Consider the following 14,071-nt stretch of genomic DNA (forward strand, 5'->3'; position numbering starts at 1 on the left):
GCTGGGTGAGAGTTAGTGAGTTCCCACGCGAGGTGTCCATGGGAGCATCAGTTCCAAAATTGGATCACGCAGCTACGTTCTGGCAGCCAGCCATGCAGCATTATTGGAGTATCATGATGGGTAAAGCTTGTTTGCATTGCAAGCAGCCAACAGTCACAGCTCACAATCATAAATCCCTCCCCTTCCTCTATAACGTTTCTCAGCGCGCCTTCATCAATTGCTGCAAACAACAGACGTGGCTTCTTGCGTCCATCGCCACAGCTTCCCCATCCTTTTCCACTGCCACAGCACTGAATAACAGTTTCACGTCTGCAACAAAAGCTGTTCCCTTCGCTTCCACTTCTCCAGCCATGGCTGCACTCGCCTCTTCTAGTCTCTCCATCCTCCTAGCCTTCCTTTGCTGCCTGCATTGCCTCCGTCTCTATGCCTCTGCCTTCGGACCTGTGCAGTCTGGCGTCCAGCGGCCGGATGGATTGTGTTCGACCTTCGTGTTGCCTCTCAAGGCCTACAATTGCGAAGAGTTCGTGGTAAGCTTATTAGTCGGACCACTCTGGTTGACACTCGTGGTACGCCTTGCTTGATTTGATTTGTGAAGATTTGCAAAGTTTGTTTGGAACCTCCATCGCCAGAATTTGCATGGCATGTTTGTGAGATGCCTTCTGCGAACAGAAAAGGTTGTGAAATTAGCCGCGCGAGCTCGTCTCATCTTGTATGAAATACTTTTCCTTGAAAACCATTCGCTCTCGTTAAGCCGCCTTCGAATATTTTCGAGCTCGACACGTCCAATGTCAAAGTGCTCCTTCGCATGCCTTCTGTTCAGATAGCCGTTCGACGAACACTTCCAACCGTCTTAACATCATACGATTGAACGCGATCATAGATTCGAAATTAGCTGGTGTGCAGGTTCAGACGGACGACCAATTCCTCCTCGGAGTCCAAAGGATATCGAAAGGTGAATACGCTCCAGCACTCAAAGGCCCAGTGTTCCTTCTGCACGGAATACTTCTGGTAAGTTTTGCAACCCGTAGGCATGTATCGCAAGCTTCGTCTGCGCAACCTTTCCGCCGTCCGTGCACAATGTACATCTCGCTGAATTTGTTCTGTCGTTATTAGGGTGGTGACGTCTGGGTTCTGAACCCTCCGGACGAGGCCTTCGCATTTATTCTTGCCGACGCAGGTTACGATGTCTGGATTGGTAACACCAGAACCACAACTTTTAGCTACGGTCACGTTTCTTACACGAAGAAAGACAAGGTGCGATCGACGGGTACTCGAAGTGAGCTCTCGGGTTTTTCTGCTCGCATGGAAATGTTCCTTCGCACTTGCAGCGTTTTGAATCAGGCCATTCCACATCCTGCTCGCAGGGCTTCTGGGAGTGGAGTGTAGACGAACTGGCAGAATATGACTTGCCAGCCATGCTGGGTGTGGTAAAGGAGCAGACGAGTGGGAAAATCCATTACATCGGATACTCCCAGGTCTTGAATAATTGCGATCTATCAAGATTGTTGGTCGTGTTGTTGTATTTTGTTGAATCTGTTCTCATGTGTTATGTTTAACCTTCGCTTGAATTGGCTCAGGGCGCACAACAAGCCTTTGTCGCGTTCTGTGAAGGTCAACTAGTGGATATGATGGACAAAGTAGTGATGCTCGCCCCTGTCGCCTACATCGACTACGTTAGTGCGCCAGTATCCCAACTTTCTGCTACATTTTATGTTGATAAGGTGCTGACCAATTCTCAAAGTGAATCCGTGATTTGAGTTGGAGGCTAGGGACTTTGGGCAGGCTACTCAACTTGACTTTTCTGACTCGATGTTGTTGTTTCGCAGCTGTATATGGCACGGCACATTTACGAGTTCAGCACACAATAGTGAGTTTATTTATGGCTTACTAAAGCTTCCTCCTCATGTTTTGCTTCCCTTACTAAAGCTTCCTCATGTTTTGCTTCCCTTTCATCGCTTTATTCGCGTTTGACGGATTTATCTGCAGCCGAGGGAAAGAGGTTGTCGACATTATTTGCAAACCTGCTGCAGAAAAATGCTATCGGGATTGGTTTACGCTCTTCACAGGTAACGGCTTCGCTGACATGTCGATATCTTTCCAGCACGTTTCATTTCGCCACTGCGAATTTCGAAAGTAAATACGATCTCCTAGCACAATATTCTGCAGGAGTCAATTGCTGCGTGAACTACACGCGACGACCTCTCATCGACAAATATGAAACGCAGCCCACTTCGACAAAAAACCTTGCACATCTTGCTCAGCGTAAGTGTAAAAATCCACCCGATTCCCGAACAGTCTTTCCCATTAATTCATGTAATGAATTTACGACCTCTTTTCACCGGATACTGCACTAAGTGCAGTTGTGTGCCTAGTACAGATACAAACTACGATACAGTATTGTAATCGTACTTCACAACTAGTAGCGATTACGTTTCTGCGGAAATCACGACTCATATAAACTTATAGCATAGCATTGGTGCATGTTCTGTCACCTCTGTGCGTGCAGAGTACAGACAAAAAACCTTCTCAAAATACGATTACGGCTTTTGGGGAAATATGATAAGATACCGATGGCCGTCCCCGCCTGTGTACGATTTGTCTAAAGTTCCCACGAACAATTTGTTCTTTATCCATGGTGGAGCGGACGCACTTGCAGACACGAAGGATGTTGCTCTCCTCATCTCTAAATTGCCGGGCAGATTTCCTGTCAACTTTATCCCGCAATATGCTCACATTGATTTCATTCTGGGAACGACTGCCAATGATCTCCTTTACAACCAGGTTATCCAGTTCCTTGAGTCATGAGGTTTTCTATGCACACTGTTCAAAGCTCTGCTCTTATGCCTGTCCGCCGAGAAAGCGTTACAAAGAGGAAAACTCGATTCTCATTGCTCAAGTTCTTAACTAACCCCTTCCAATTTGCAAGATTAGCACGGATAATCGAGCCTGCTTCATCTTGCTAATATAATGTAATGTGTAGTGATATATTTTTGCAGAAGTTGTACTCCCACAGCATGATTCGTGATTCTTCTCTCTGTAGAGAGTTTGTTGTGCACACGATTTGCGATCACGCATTTATCACCTGCTGATTCTCTGTGTAATCAGATCATACGATTTGTTATATATAGGCCCGCTGTGCGAATTGTAGCTGGGGTCAAATGATGCTCCCTTGTTTTAAATTCTCTGATCTCTTCGACACTCCTGCTGACACAGCCAGTGATGTAGTTTTCGACCACTAGAAACCGGTTAGGGGGATCATTCCCTACATGGACGTTAAAGGAAGGTGGAGGATTTAGACGGTAAAAGCTTATGAAGATCCATGGTTGCAGACGGTGCTTGCCATGCCTTATAATATAACATGGGAGATTGAACGATTCAGGGAAGGCACCAAAAATGGCAAGCGTCAGATATTTTATGAGTTAGAAATGAAATGGTAGATGGGACACCGAGGATGAATTTTATGCCACCCTCGAAACCTTAACGACTTTTACTTGCTTGGGGATTATCTTCTAGTAAAGGAAAACTAGTACCCCGGACGGCGTGGTTTGAATTAGTAGGTGTCAAGACCTAGAACAAGCTACTTCGCATTCGTTTGAGTTAGTACTAGAGATCCGTTGAAATTAGTTGTTCACATTCGTGCAATCGAAACAAGCTACTTCGCATTCATTTGAGTTAGTACTAGAGATTCATTGAAATTAGTCATTCACGTTCGTGCAAACGCGACAGAACAAGAACTTTTTAATGTTCCCGAAGTAAAAAAGGATGTAGTTGTGTCTATGCATCGTCCATAATAAGGTTCACATTTATGTAATTGAAAAGTTCAACCATAAAAGAAGACTCTTTTCATGTTCCCACCATAAAGAAGATCTACCTACTAAGATAGGTCACAAACCAAAATGACATAGATATAGATCATTCGCCACCAAAAAGATTAGTCTATTTTTTTATTTATTTTAAGAAATAATATTCATTCAATGACCCCGTGTTCGCTTGAAAGTCGCCGTATCCTACAATTTATGAATTTTTAAAAAATGACTAAAATTATGGATTTGAGACATGACATAGGGTTCATTAGGACCGCATCCTCCCTACAAAAGTCTGCGGTGGTGTTTTACTATTGATTTTGTGATGGCAAAAGATTTGTGTCTTTTGGGCATTAAAGCCCAACAAATACATGAGTAAAGATATCCTCACAAGAGCTCATAAAATGTCATTATTAGTAAGGATGTAGATGTTTGCAACCTTCAATCTTACATCAAACTTGGTTATCTTTTTTGCTTGATTCCAAATGTTCGCTCATATCGAGAATATGCATCAAATGAAAGTAATCGTCAATATAGAAATTTAATTGATTTAGAAGATATACTATATACATATATTTATATATAACCACACAATGTGTCATTGGAGAGACAGTGCGCTTCCTTTTGAGAGCTAAAAAAACTAGGAATGGGCTCTTCCCTTGTGGTTTGTCATCAATCCATTGGTTTCGGTTTTGAATAGTGTAATAGTTGATAAAAGAAGACCACCTTTTTTGAATGTTTGTCTAGCGGCAAGTGTGAATGACAAAGTAATGTGAGAGAAGTCCAATGATCCCCAGTTAGGGCTTGTATTTTGCAACACATTTAAAAAGTAGACAAATCAAATGACATTGTGAGAGGCACCTATTCAATAATAGTAGATAAATAGTGATTTAGAATGTGGGATAAATAGTCACCTTATGTTTTTTTTTATAAAGGGAAGCATGAGAAAGATACTCGCAATTTGAAAAATCTTAAAGGCATAGAACAATTTTAAGCATCCAAGTTGTAGTGTAAAGCAACTTTTAAGAAGAATATAAAGGTTTTTAGCCTTAGGAGAGGGGTGGGCGAGAGTGATATCTGTGTATGCGCTTACATTGTTCAACTATCGTAGCATGACCACCAGGGCCTTAAACATGGTTTGGAATTATTAACTTCACCAAATGCTTGGCATTAGAAGAAAGCTGCCTTGTGAATGACAAGCAAGCGACCGACAGTAGACTTCTTATGCTACTTTGTGAACACTTGAATTAAACAGAGGCATTACAAACTTCTATTACCAACAAGTGCATCTAGGAGGGTGGATTTTCCTGAGCTGGTGGTCGGTTCCAAAATAGCTTGAGCTTGTCGAGGCTCCACATATCCTGTCAATTTTTGAAGCACTTGCCGTTCAACCCCTACAATTAGAAATGGTATGGGTGACACCGCATTGGATTAAAGCTAGCATTGGGTGACCAACTCGACAGTGAGCAGCATATTTTGGACACTCGTGTGGCACAGCTCTAATAGCCTTAGAGCTTTAGAGGAGTCACAATAGATTGTAGATATTGGCATCCTCTACTCTACTTACTCCACGAAAATCTCTTTCTTCACTTGAAGCTCAATTGTCCTTCCCATTGCCCAATTGACCTAGCTTGAAGCAACCAAGATCATTGGACCGTAACGATGTTCCATGAAAGCAGCTTCTCATTGTAACCAATCTAGGTCAGTAGGGGTCTATGGCTCCAACAAATGTCCTTCTCTTGCATCCTTGTTGGCATATGGAAGAACTTAGTTGCTCGAGGCCTGCATCAAGCTAGGTTGTTAAATAAGGGCCCTACAAAGTTTCTTTTCAGGTCACTTCTATTTTTCTTGATCAATAGGTGCTTGCACTACCTTCACCTTTGATGAGATTGTGCTTGTTTGTGGTCATTGTGATTGAGGAGGTGCACTCAATCACTTCGTAGCCATTGATTACTACCGAAGAATTTGGAGTAGCTCTGAAGCTTGAGATTGTTGTTGCTGGCTGATGATTGCTTTGACCTTCACACTCAGCGACATCCACCATAGCAAGATTTGCAACAACAAATCGATCGTTGGATGATTGGCATCTTCGTTTGAATTTTCCACTACTTTAGTTGATCGACCATCTAGCATAGTAGCCACAATCTCTTGCTACATCTCAATTTGCAGCAACTAATCCATCGTTAGATTATGAATTTCTAGCACTTTGCGTGAATTTTGCACTCCTTGCATTGAGCAACCATTCGAAGCTTCTGCTAAATCTTAGTTGCTAGCAACATCATGGGGGGGTGGACCACTAAGATACCCTATGCAAAATATGAAGAGAGGAGAGGAGAAGAGTGGAGATGAGGAGAGACGGCACAACTAGAGAGCACACCACAAATGACTAATTGTACACTAGATTTAATTGAAAATGTAGAGTATATACAAACCCATTTAGGGTTAGGGTTAGGGCATCTAACCCTTTCCTTTATAGCACTCTATATGTGTTAGTGCTATGCACATGTAATCACATGATCTTGAGTGTGGTCTCTCAACACCTTCTCTCAAGATCAACATCATGAAGTAGGCCTTCCCTCAAGATGATGATTCTAGGGAATCAAAGAAGGACTAAGCATTACATTCCATCGCACCCCTTTAATGGGAATGTCCTTCCTCTACGTCAAACCAAGAGCTTGTCGGTGTTTCTCAAAAAGCTCTTTACCGATTGGTTTGGTCAAGATGTCCGCAACATTCTCTTTGCTATCACAATGTTGTAGTATGATGTCACCAAGTAACACTCTTTCTCTGATGAAGTGCTCTCTAACATCAATGTGCTTTGTCCTAAAGTGATATACTGGATTCTTGGCCAATGCTTGAGCCAATTGATTATCATAGTATATTGTTGTTGTCTTTGATTCATCAAAGTAATATGTTTCTGAGAACAATCTTTTGAGCCATATAGCCTCACATGCACCAGTAGTGAGTGCTCTATATTCTGATTCAGTTGAAGACAAAGAAACAGTTGGTTGTTTGTTTGACGACCATGATATAGCACCTTGACTAAGGAAAAATGCATATCCTTGTGTGGATCTCCCGGTTTCATGATCTCTGTCATAGTATCCATGCAACCTTGGATGACTCCCTCTATATTCTATCTCAAACTATCTTGTACCTCTGATGTATCTCAAGAATCTTTTGGTTGCATTCCAATGAGACTATTTTGGATTTGCCATAAAGTGTGCTAGTGAACTTACTACATAACAAATATATGACCGCGTGATAGTTAGATATATAAGAGATCCAATGAGCTTCCTGTAGTACCTGTCATTGACTATAGGCTTTTCTGAATCTTTTGTAAGCTTCAAACTATGTTCCATGGGAGTGGCTACAATCTTGCAATCTTCCATATGAAACCTCTTCAAGAGACTGTCAACATATTTCAGCTGACTTATAAAGGTGCTATCTGAATCTCTCCAGAACTCAATTCCAAGACAGTAGTGCATAAGTCCAAGATCTTTCATGTTGAACTCTGCAGATAAGTCTTGTTTCAATTTCTTGATGAAGCTATCCTTGCTTCCGATCACAATCAAATCATCTACATACAAAAGTGCAATAGTAATGTCTTCCCCTTAAATTACTTTGTAGTAGAGAGTATGATCTACATTGGATTTCATGTATCCTATGTGTATTTGAGGTTTTTCATTCTGATTCCTCATCAAAGGTTACATCTCTAGAGATAATGACCTTGCAGTTGATGGGATCATACAACTTGTATGCTTTGCTGTCTTCACTGTAGCCAACCATGATGCATTTATGTGAGTTCGTATCCAATTTCTTGTTGCTATGGTCGTCATGTACGTGGGCGTATGCTATGCAACCAAATATGGGAGATGCCCAATGCATGGCTTGTGTCTAGTGAATGCTTCATAAGGTGTCATGCCCTGAATCGGTTTGGTTGGAAGCTAATTAAGCAAGTAATTTGTAGTGGCTATTGCTTCTGCCCAATACTGATTTAGAAGATGCTTCTCACTAAGCATCATTGTCTGCTAAAGTATCATTCTTCCTTTTAGCTCTTGCATTCTACTGAGGAGTATCTGTACAAGTGAATTGTCTTTGAATGCCGTTACTTCAACAAAAGTTCATGAACGCTGAAGACATGTATTCACCTCCTCTATCTGATCTCATGACTTTGATCTTTCTTCCTCTCTGGTTTTCTACCATGGCTTTGAATTCTTGAAATCTGGAAAACACTTTAGATTTCTCTTTCAGAAAGTAGACCCAACAATATCTATTGTAGTCGTCGATGAAAGTCAAGTAGTAAAGTGAACCATTGATGCTGCGGGTCTAGGCATAACCTCATACATCTGTGCGAATCAAATCAAGAATACCTCCAGCTCGAGAGGTGCTTCTACCAAAGGTGGTTCGCTTTTGTTTGCCGAAGTAGCATGCTTTAATGCAAACTTTTCCAAGAGACTGTAGTTTGGGAATTCCAATTGCCATATTCTAATTCTCGAGCTCGATCAAGCTTTTAAAATTAACATGTTCATATCTCGTGCCATTTTGTGGATAGTGGCATCTTTGCAATTGAGCTAACATGGCATCACAACAACACAAAGCAACTATAGACGCGCTTGGTAGATGCGCAAAATAGCAGGCGCGTCTATAAGCGTTGCTTGAGTAGAGGAATTACGGGCGTGTCTAAAAGCGCATCTAACAACTCGTCTATTTGCGCGTGTATTAACACGTCTATTTGCACGTTTAAACTGAGAAAATACGGGCTCGTCTAACATTGCGTTTATCAGCGTGTCTATTTGCGCATGTATTAACACGTCTATTTGCACGTCTAAACTAAGAAAATACTGACCCGTCTAACATGGCGTTTATCAGCACGTTTATTTGCGCGTATATTAGCGCGTTTATTTACGTGTTTATACTGGGAATTAGACGTGTATATAGATGCAAACCACAAAATACAGAAAGTGAGATTTTGGTGTACATCATTGCTTTCCAAACATTGCCCATGATTACCAAAGTACATAATTTTAACAAAAACATCAATGCTTTTTTGCAAGCCCACATATACAAGAATTAAGTGAGGTGAGGAGAATGAGACAATATGTAAAATAGTTTTGCCAATATCAATGATAGGCTACGGTTCAATCTCATCCTCAATGAGATCAACCCTTGCCAAACTATCTACTTCAAAATCCAAACAAGTGTTTAGATCTACAAATACATTCAACCCACTACTACTTGTGCTACTCATGTGCTCATCGAAATCAGCATCACCAATGGTAAGCTCATCCTCACGGGTAATGGCCTCAATATCTGTATCTCCTATCTCATGATCATCCTCCTCTCTCATATCACGGTCATCATCACGTCCATGGCCATGATCATCCTCCATCTGCTCCATATTAGTAAATGTACTATACATCACTTTGGAACGTGGCATAATAGGTATGACATGCCACCATCTATTATTATCCACCATTGGTTGATAGACAACCTAATTCAAACACAAATACAATCATGTTATTTTTCTTGCATCAAATATTTAAAAGCGAGTATTTTTATATGTGTGCACACTACCTGTTCACATTGTTGCAGCAGTACTAGTGTGTCCTTCCTACTTTGCCAAAACTTTGTGGAGTCAATAGTTACAAAGCCACTTGCATGGCATTTGATTGTTGCATTAGGGCCTCTTTCCACCACGTCCTTAAACCACTTTATATCCAAAACATACACAAAGAAGCCTCGAAAGTCAAGCTTAATGATATCTTGGATTATGCCACAATAATCATCCATGGCTCCAGTGGCTCCCTCAAAGCTACCAATGACGCCGCAATCTTGTGTGTTTCTCTTATCATCAATCCGTTGTGTTCGAAAATGCTTGCCTTCACACCATATAGCATTGAACATAGTGCACTACACCAAGACAAAATCAATTAAATAAGCAATCTAAATTATTGAAAGCTCCTAACTTATGCATAACATTCTATATACCGACCTTGCTCATGCATCCCCTAGCATACTCCCATTCTTCCATTGTGATATGGATCCCCTCGTCTTTCTCTGCTTTCTCCATTTCATCAAGTAGCCAATCCACATGAATATCCTTTGGAAGTGCTCTTAGATACTGAGGGTATGGCACACGAGATCTGTGGTGTGTATGAAAGAGGGCCCTTTCTTCTTGTCTTCTTGCCTTTGCATCCTCGTATCTTGTCACCCATCTTTTCATCACATCACTATTAAGCACGCAATAGAGGTTGATACTATTATGCAACTCCGTGTCTATTACTTTGTTGTGTCCTTTCCCTTGAGGCACAATAGAGGTCATCCTTAGGTCTTCATCATCTCTCCATAGTTGTGGGAGAATTAGCAATATGCATTCAAACTTGCATGGAGCATTGATACGCATCATATTTTGTATCATATAAAGTACCTCACAAGCTCGCCCATCTTGTAAATACAATCTTTCACGTCCTTCGATGCACTACGTGAAATGCTAATAGGTAGTATGAACTGAACCCACGAGGAGGTGGTTGATTAGTTGCTTATAATTATTCACTCACAAATTTGAAAGGAAAAAGATATTATGCACATAAAATACTTACTTGGAGCATCTTGTGCCAATCATGAGATTTCAAGCCATATAATTGCTCTACACCTCTTTTCTTGCTCTTTGTAAAGGCTACCTTCAAATACCTCATGCATCCAGTGGGAGTACGAATTGTAGTAATAGCGCGCTTCACCGTCGCCATCTCTAGCTTTGATAACATCCACGGTGCACGAGGTAAAAAAACACGCCCATTTGGTCTCTCTTTTGGCCAAGCTTCACGCATCCTCCCTGTGGTACGTAGATCCTCCCTTATGCCTGCAGAATCTCGTGTCCCATTCAAATGCTCCCAAATGGTACATGCCACATTCTTGAAGATATGCATGGGATCAAGCAAGTGATTGATCTTGAGGTGGGACCAATATGGTAAACGATAAAAGATGGAGTATCTAAACAAAAGTTGGTGTTAGCGGGCAATCTTTATTTCCAGCCAATATAGCACACAATAGTTACAAACCCTTACCGGCTCATGCCAAGTGGTGGAGGAGTCATGGAACCGTCCCAAATTCTCATCCAATCTCCCGCGGTGAGTGATTGTGGGAGGACTTCATTCCAAGGGGCAACATATCTAGGATGATCAGGTGGGAGAAATCGATGGTGATTCTCATAGATGACCTTATTCAATGCGTTTGCCCGTGAGGCAACTAGTGAAGGACCACAAACAGGACATGCATGGTAACCCGATGTAGTGAGACCTAAACAATAGATGCAATTAAGAGTTGAAGGTGGGTTTAGGGTGCCACATCCTTTGCCTATTCATAATTAGAAGTGCAATGCTTACCTGAACACTCGCCATAGCCTAGGAAGTCATGCATCGTCCACATCAAGACTGCTTTGTAGTTGAAGTCTCGTGACGAGGGAGGCCTGCTCACATCATGCACCTCGATACCTCTCCAAAGTATCTCTAGCTCGTCAATCAAAGGCTCCAAATAAACATTATGCTTTTTGACTTTATGTTTCCCTAGAATTAGAAGGGACATCATAACATGTCCTTTCTTAATAGCCATAGAGGGTGGAAGATTATAATTCACCAATATCACTGGCCATACACTGTAAGACGTGTTTTTGAGACCAAATGGGTTCACACCGTCCATACCCAATCCAAGTCTCAAGCTCCTAGGTTCTTCCTTGAAGCTTGGCCATGTGTCTTCAATATGCTTCCATGCAGGAGAGTCCGCGGGAGTTCTCCACTTGCTAACTTACAAACCCTTACCATGTTTACGGTCGCATCCCATTCTCCATACTTTGAGATGTGATTGAGTATAATCCTGCATGCACGGGGCGTGCACGATACATGTTTCCTCGACATCGATCACACATACATTTGATTTTTTGCTCCAACCACATTTCGCGATGGTGGATACGGAGGGATTCATCCTCACTGGAGCTACTTGTTGAAGATAAAGACATCCTACAAACAAACAACCCAAAAAAATTTGCTCTTCTTTAAATATTTAATTTTAAACTCTGTGGCGCGTCTAAAAGCGCGTCTGTTTGTTCTGTGGTGCGCATCTAAAACCACGTCTATCTGTTCTATGGTGCACATCTAAAAGCGCATCTAAAACCACATCTACCTTGTGTATTTAGATGCGCCTATAGACGCACTATTAGATGTGATTATAGATGCGGCTTTTAAACCTGCTTTTAGCACGCTCGCTTCGCTTTTCTTCACATTACTTATACTTCACGCGGATTGCTTGCTTCGTTATTAGTAGATCCACAGTTTCGACGCTTAAGAGGAAGGCACCCACACTTACTTCCAAGCTTACACTTAAGAGGAAGGCACCCACACTTACTTCCAAGCTTAAAGGAGAGGACGGCGAACAAGGAGGAGAAGCAACTTTGAAAAAGGAGAAGAACCTTCCATACCTCTATCCAAGGTAAGTCTTTTTGCAGTTGATCTTTTTTGGAAGTTTGCTCTCTTTGGATTTATACTTTCTCGTATCCAAAAAACGCATGATTTGGGTATGTGTTATGTTGATGTGTCAGGTGCATGTCCTTTTCTACTTTTTAGAAAAGTCCGTTTGTCGGAGCGCATCTCAGAGCGCATCTAAAACCGCGTCTACAGGCACCTCTATAGGTGCGTCTAGCCTGTTTGCAGACACAGACAGCCGCGTCTATAGATGCGCTGTTATACATGAAAATAGACACGCTAATCAGACGTGTCTATAGATGCGCTCCGATAGTAATCCTCTCTTCCCTTCCCCTTTCTTCTCAACTCATTAGTAATAGATTTTTTTTCTTTTTCCCAGTTCATCATGTGGCTAGGAAGTGCTTCCAGCTAACCTGATCCCCGAGATTCTATTTTTAGGGACTTATATAACCTTTTAGGGCACTCTCCTAGTCCTACGGAGTTATACGGGTATATGACGGGTACTCTAAACACCCCCTAGGAGTCGGCACTATAGACTCCAAACCACCCCACACCAGCTGAGATCACCCCAGCGGAGTCAGCACAGCCCAGCCGGCTACACAACGCAAGCCCATCTCCCATGCCGTCTTATGCCCCTTCCCCCATGCCGTCTTATGCCCCTTCCCCCATGCCGTCTTATGCCTCTTCCCCCATGCCGTCAAGAGGTCCTTCTGTCTCACAAAGCCGTCAACGTAGTCCTGTGCAGTTGAGACTCGATTCTCCAGCTACGAGTGGTCAGCGTAGTCCCGTGCAATCTCGAGCTACGAGTGGCCAGTGTACAAGCTCGACATGACACGGCGGTAGCAGGCATAGTAGCAGGGAGAGCAGTGGGGGATGCATGGCACAGTGCTTTTGGAGGGATGGCAGTGGGGACGATGATGATTCAGATGATTTAGACGTGCCTTCGGATGATGGTACGATATTCTATGACATCACTCAGACAGGAGGCATCTTGATGGATGCACGGGGAAAGGACATCATGGCCTTCATGCACTCTGTAATTGCTAGCAATTATAGAGATTGCTTTATCCACTTCAAAGACCAGCCAAAGAGGTTGGCTGATGAGACCCTCGCTGCTGTTTGCTCTAGGTATCCTAACCCCCCCAATCGCCAGTTCACAGATAAATGGGCCAAGTCAAAGATTGTTACGATACTTGGCAATAAAAGATCTTCGCTTAAGAGGCAGGCACTAGCGGAGCTTGCCAGGCTCGAGGGAGGTCAACCACCAAGGGGCCCGCCCCACACCGCTCACAAGTGTGACTGGAAGAAAGCAATGAAGTCAGCGAGGGAGGACCCCAGTCTACAGCACGTGGAGGCACGAAGGATCCAGATGGAGCAATATGGAAGCGTGCATTTTGGAGCAGGGGGTGTTGAATCATGGGAGGCCCAGTTTTTAAGTATCGATCTCAAATTATATTGCTTATGTAGTTTATTAGGAAGTTGTTTCTTTGTACTAATCCATGTCGTCTTATAGCTTGAGATCGTGGGCAGATACCCTACTCCTGTCGAGACAGCCTACCACCGCCACCATTGCAGAGGAGATACATGGAGGCACTTCTATGATGACGGGTTGATTACTGAGGAGCAGTATATCTGGGCTACTGGAGCGGCCCCCGAGGTATTTGAAAGTAATTAAATAATGCCAATATTATAAGTAAAGATTTGATTTTTCATACATTGATATATGTTGTCCCTTGTTTACAAGCCCGTGCACAAGATGACGAAGAAGAAGACGAGAAAGGAGGCGCAGAAGGG

At 42.5% G+C, this 14,071-nt stretch overlaps 1 protein-coding gene across 1 annotated transcript; it reads left to right on the forward strand.

The window, feature by feature from the left end:
- The first annotated feature begins 261 nt into the window (after positions 1–261).
- On the forward strand, positions 262–2,923 carry LOC147892500 (triacylglycerol lipase 1-like). The gene is made up of 9 exons (XM_087387686.1): positions 262–527; positions 904–1,008; positions 1,114–1,254; positions 1,365–1,475; positions 1,578–1,721; positions 1,827–1,867; positions 1,987–2,066; positions 2,167–2,262; positions 2,507–2,923. Exons 1-9 carry the CDS (start codon positions 351–353, stop codon positions 2,803–2,805), a joined length of 1,194 nt encoding a protein of 397 aa, XP_087243812.1. The 5' UTR covers positions 262–350; the 3' UTR covers positions 2,806–2,923.
- Positions 2,924–14,071: the final 11,148 nt, after the last annotated feature.

Source organism: Dipteris shenzhenensis, chromosome 16 (assembly GCF_047967505.1).
Source record: "Dipteris shenzhenensis isolate YYH24624 ecotype China chromosome 16, Dip_SZ_1.0, whole genome shotgun sequence".
In the NCBI taxonomy this organism is placed as follows: Eukaryota; Viridiplantae; Streptophyta; class Polypodiopsida; order Gleicheniales; family Dipteridaceae; genus Dipteris; species Dipteris shenzhenensis.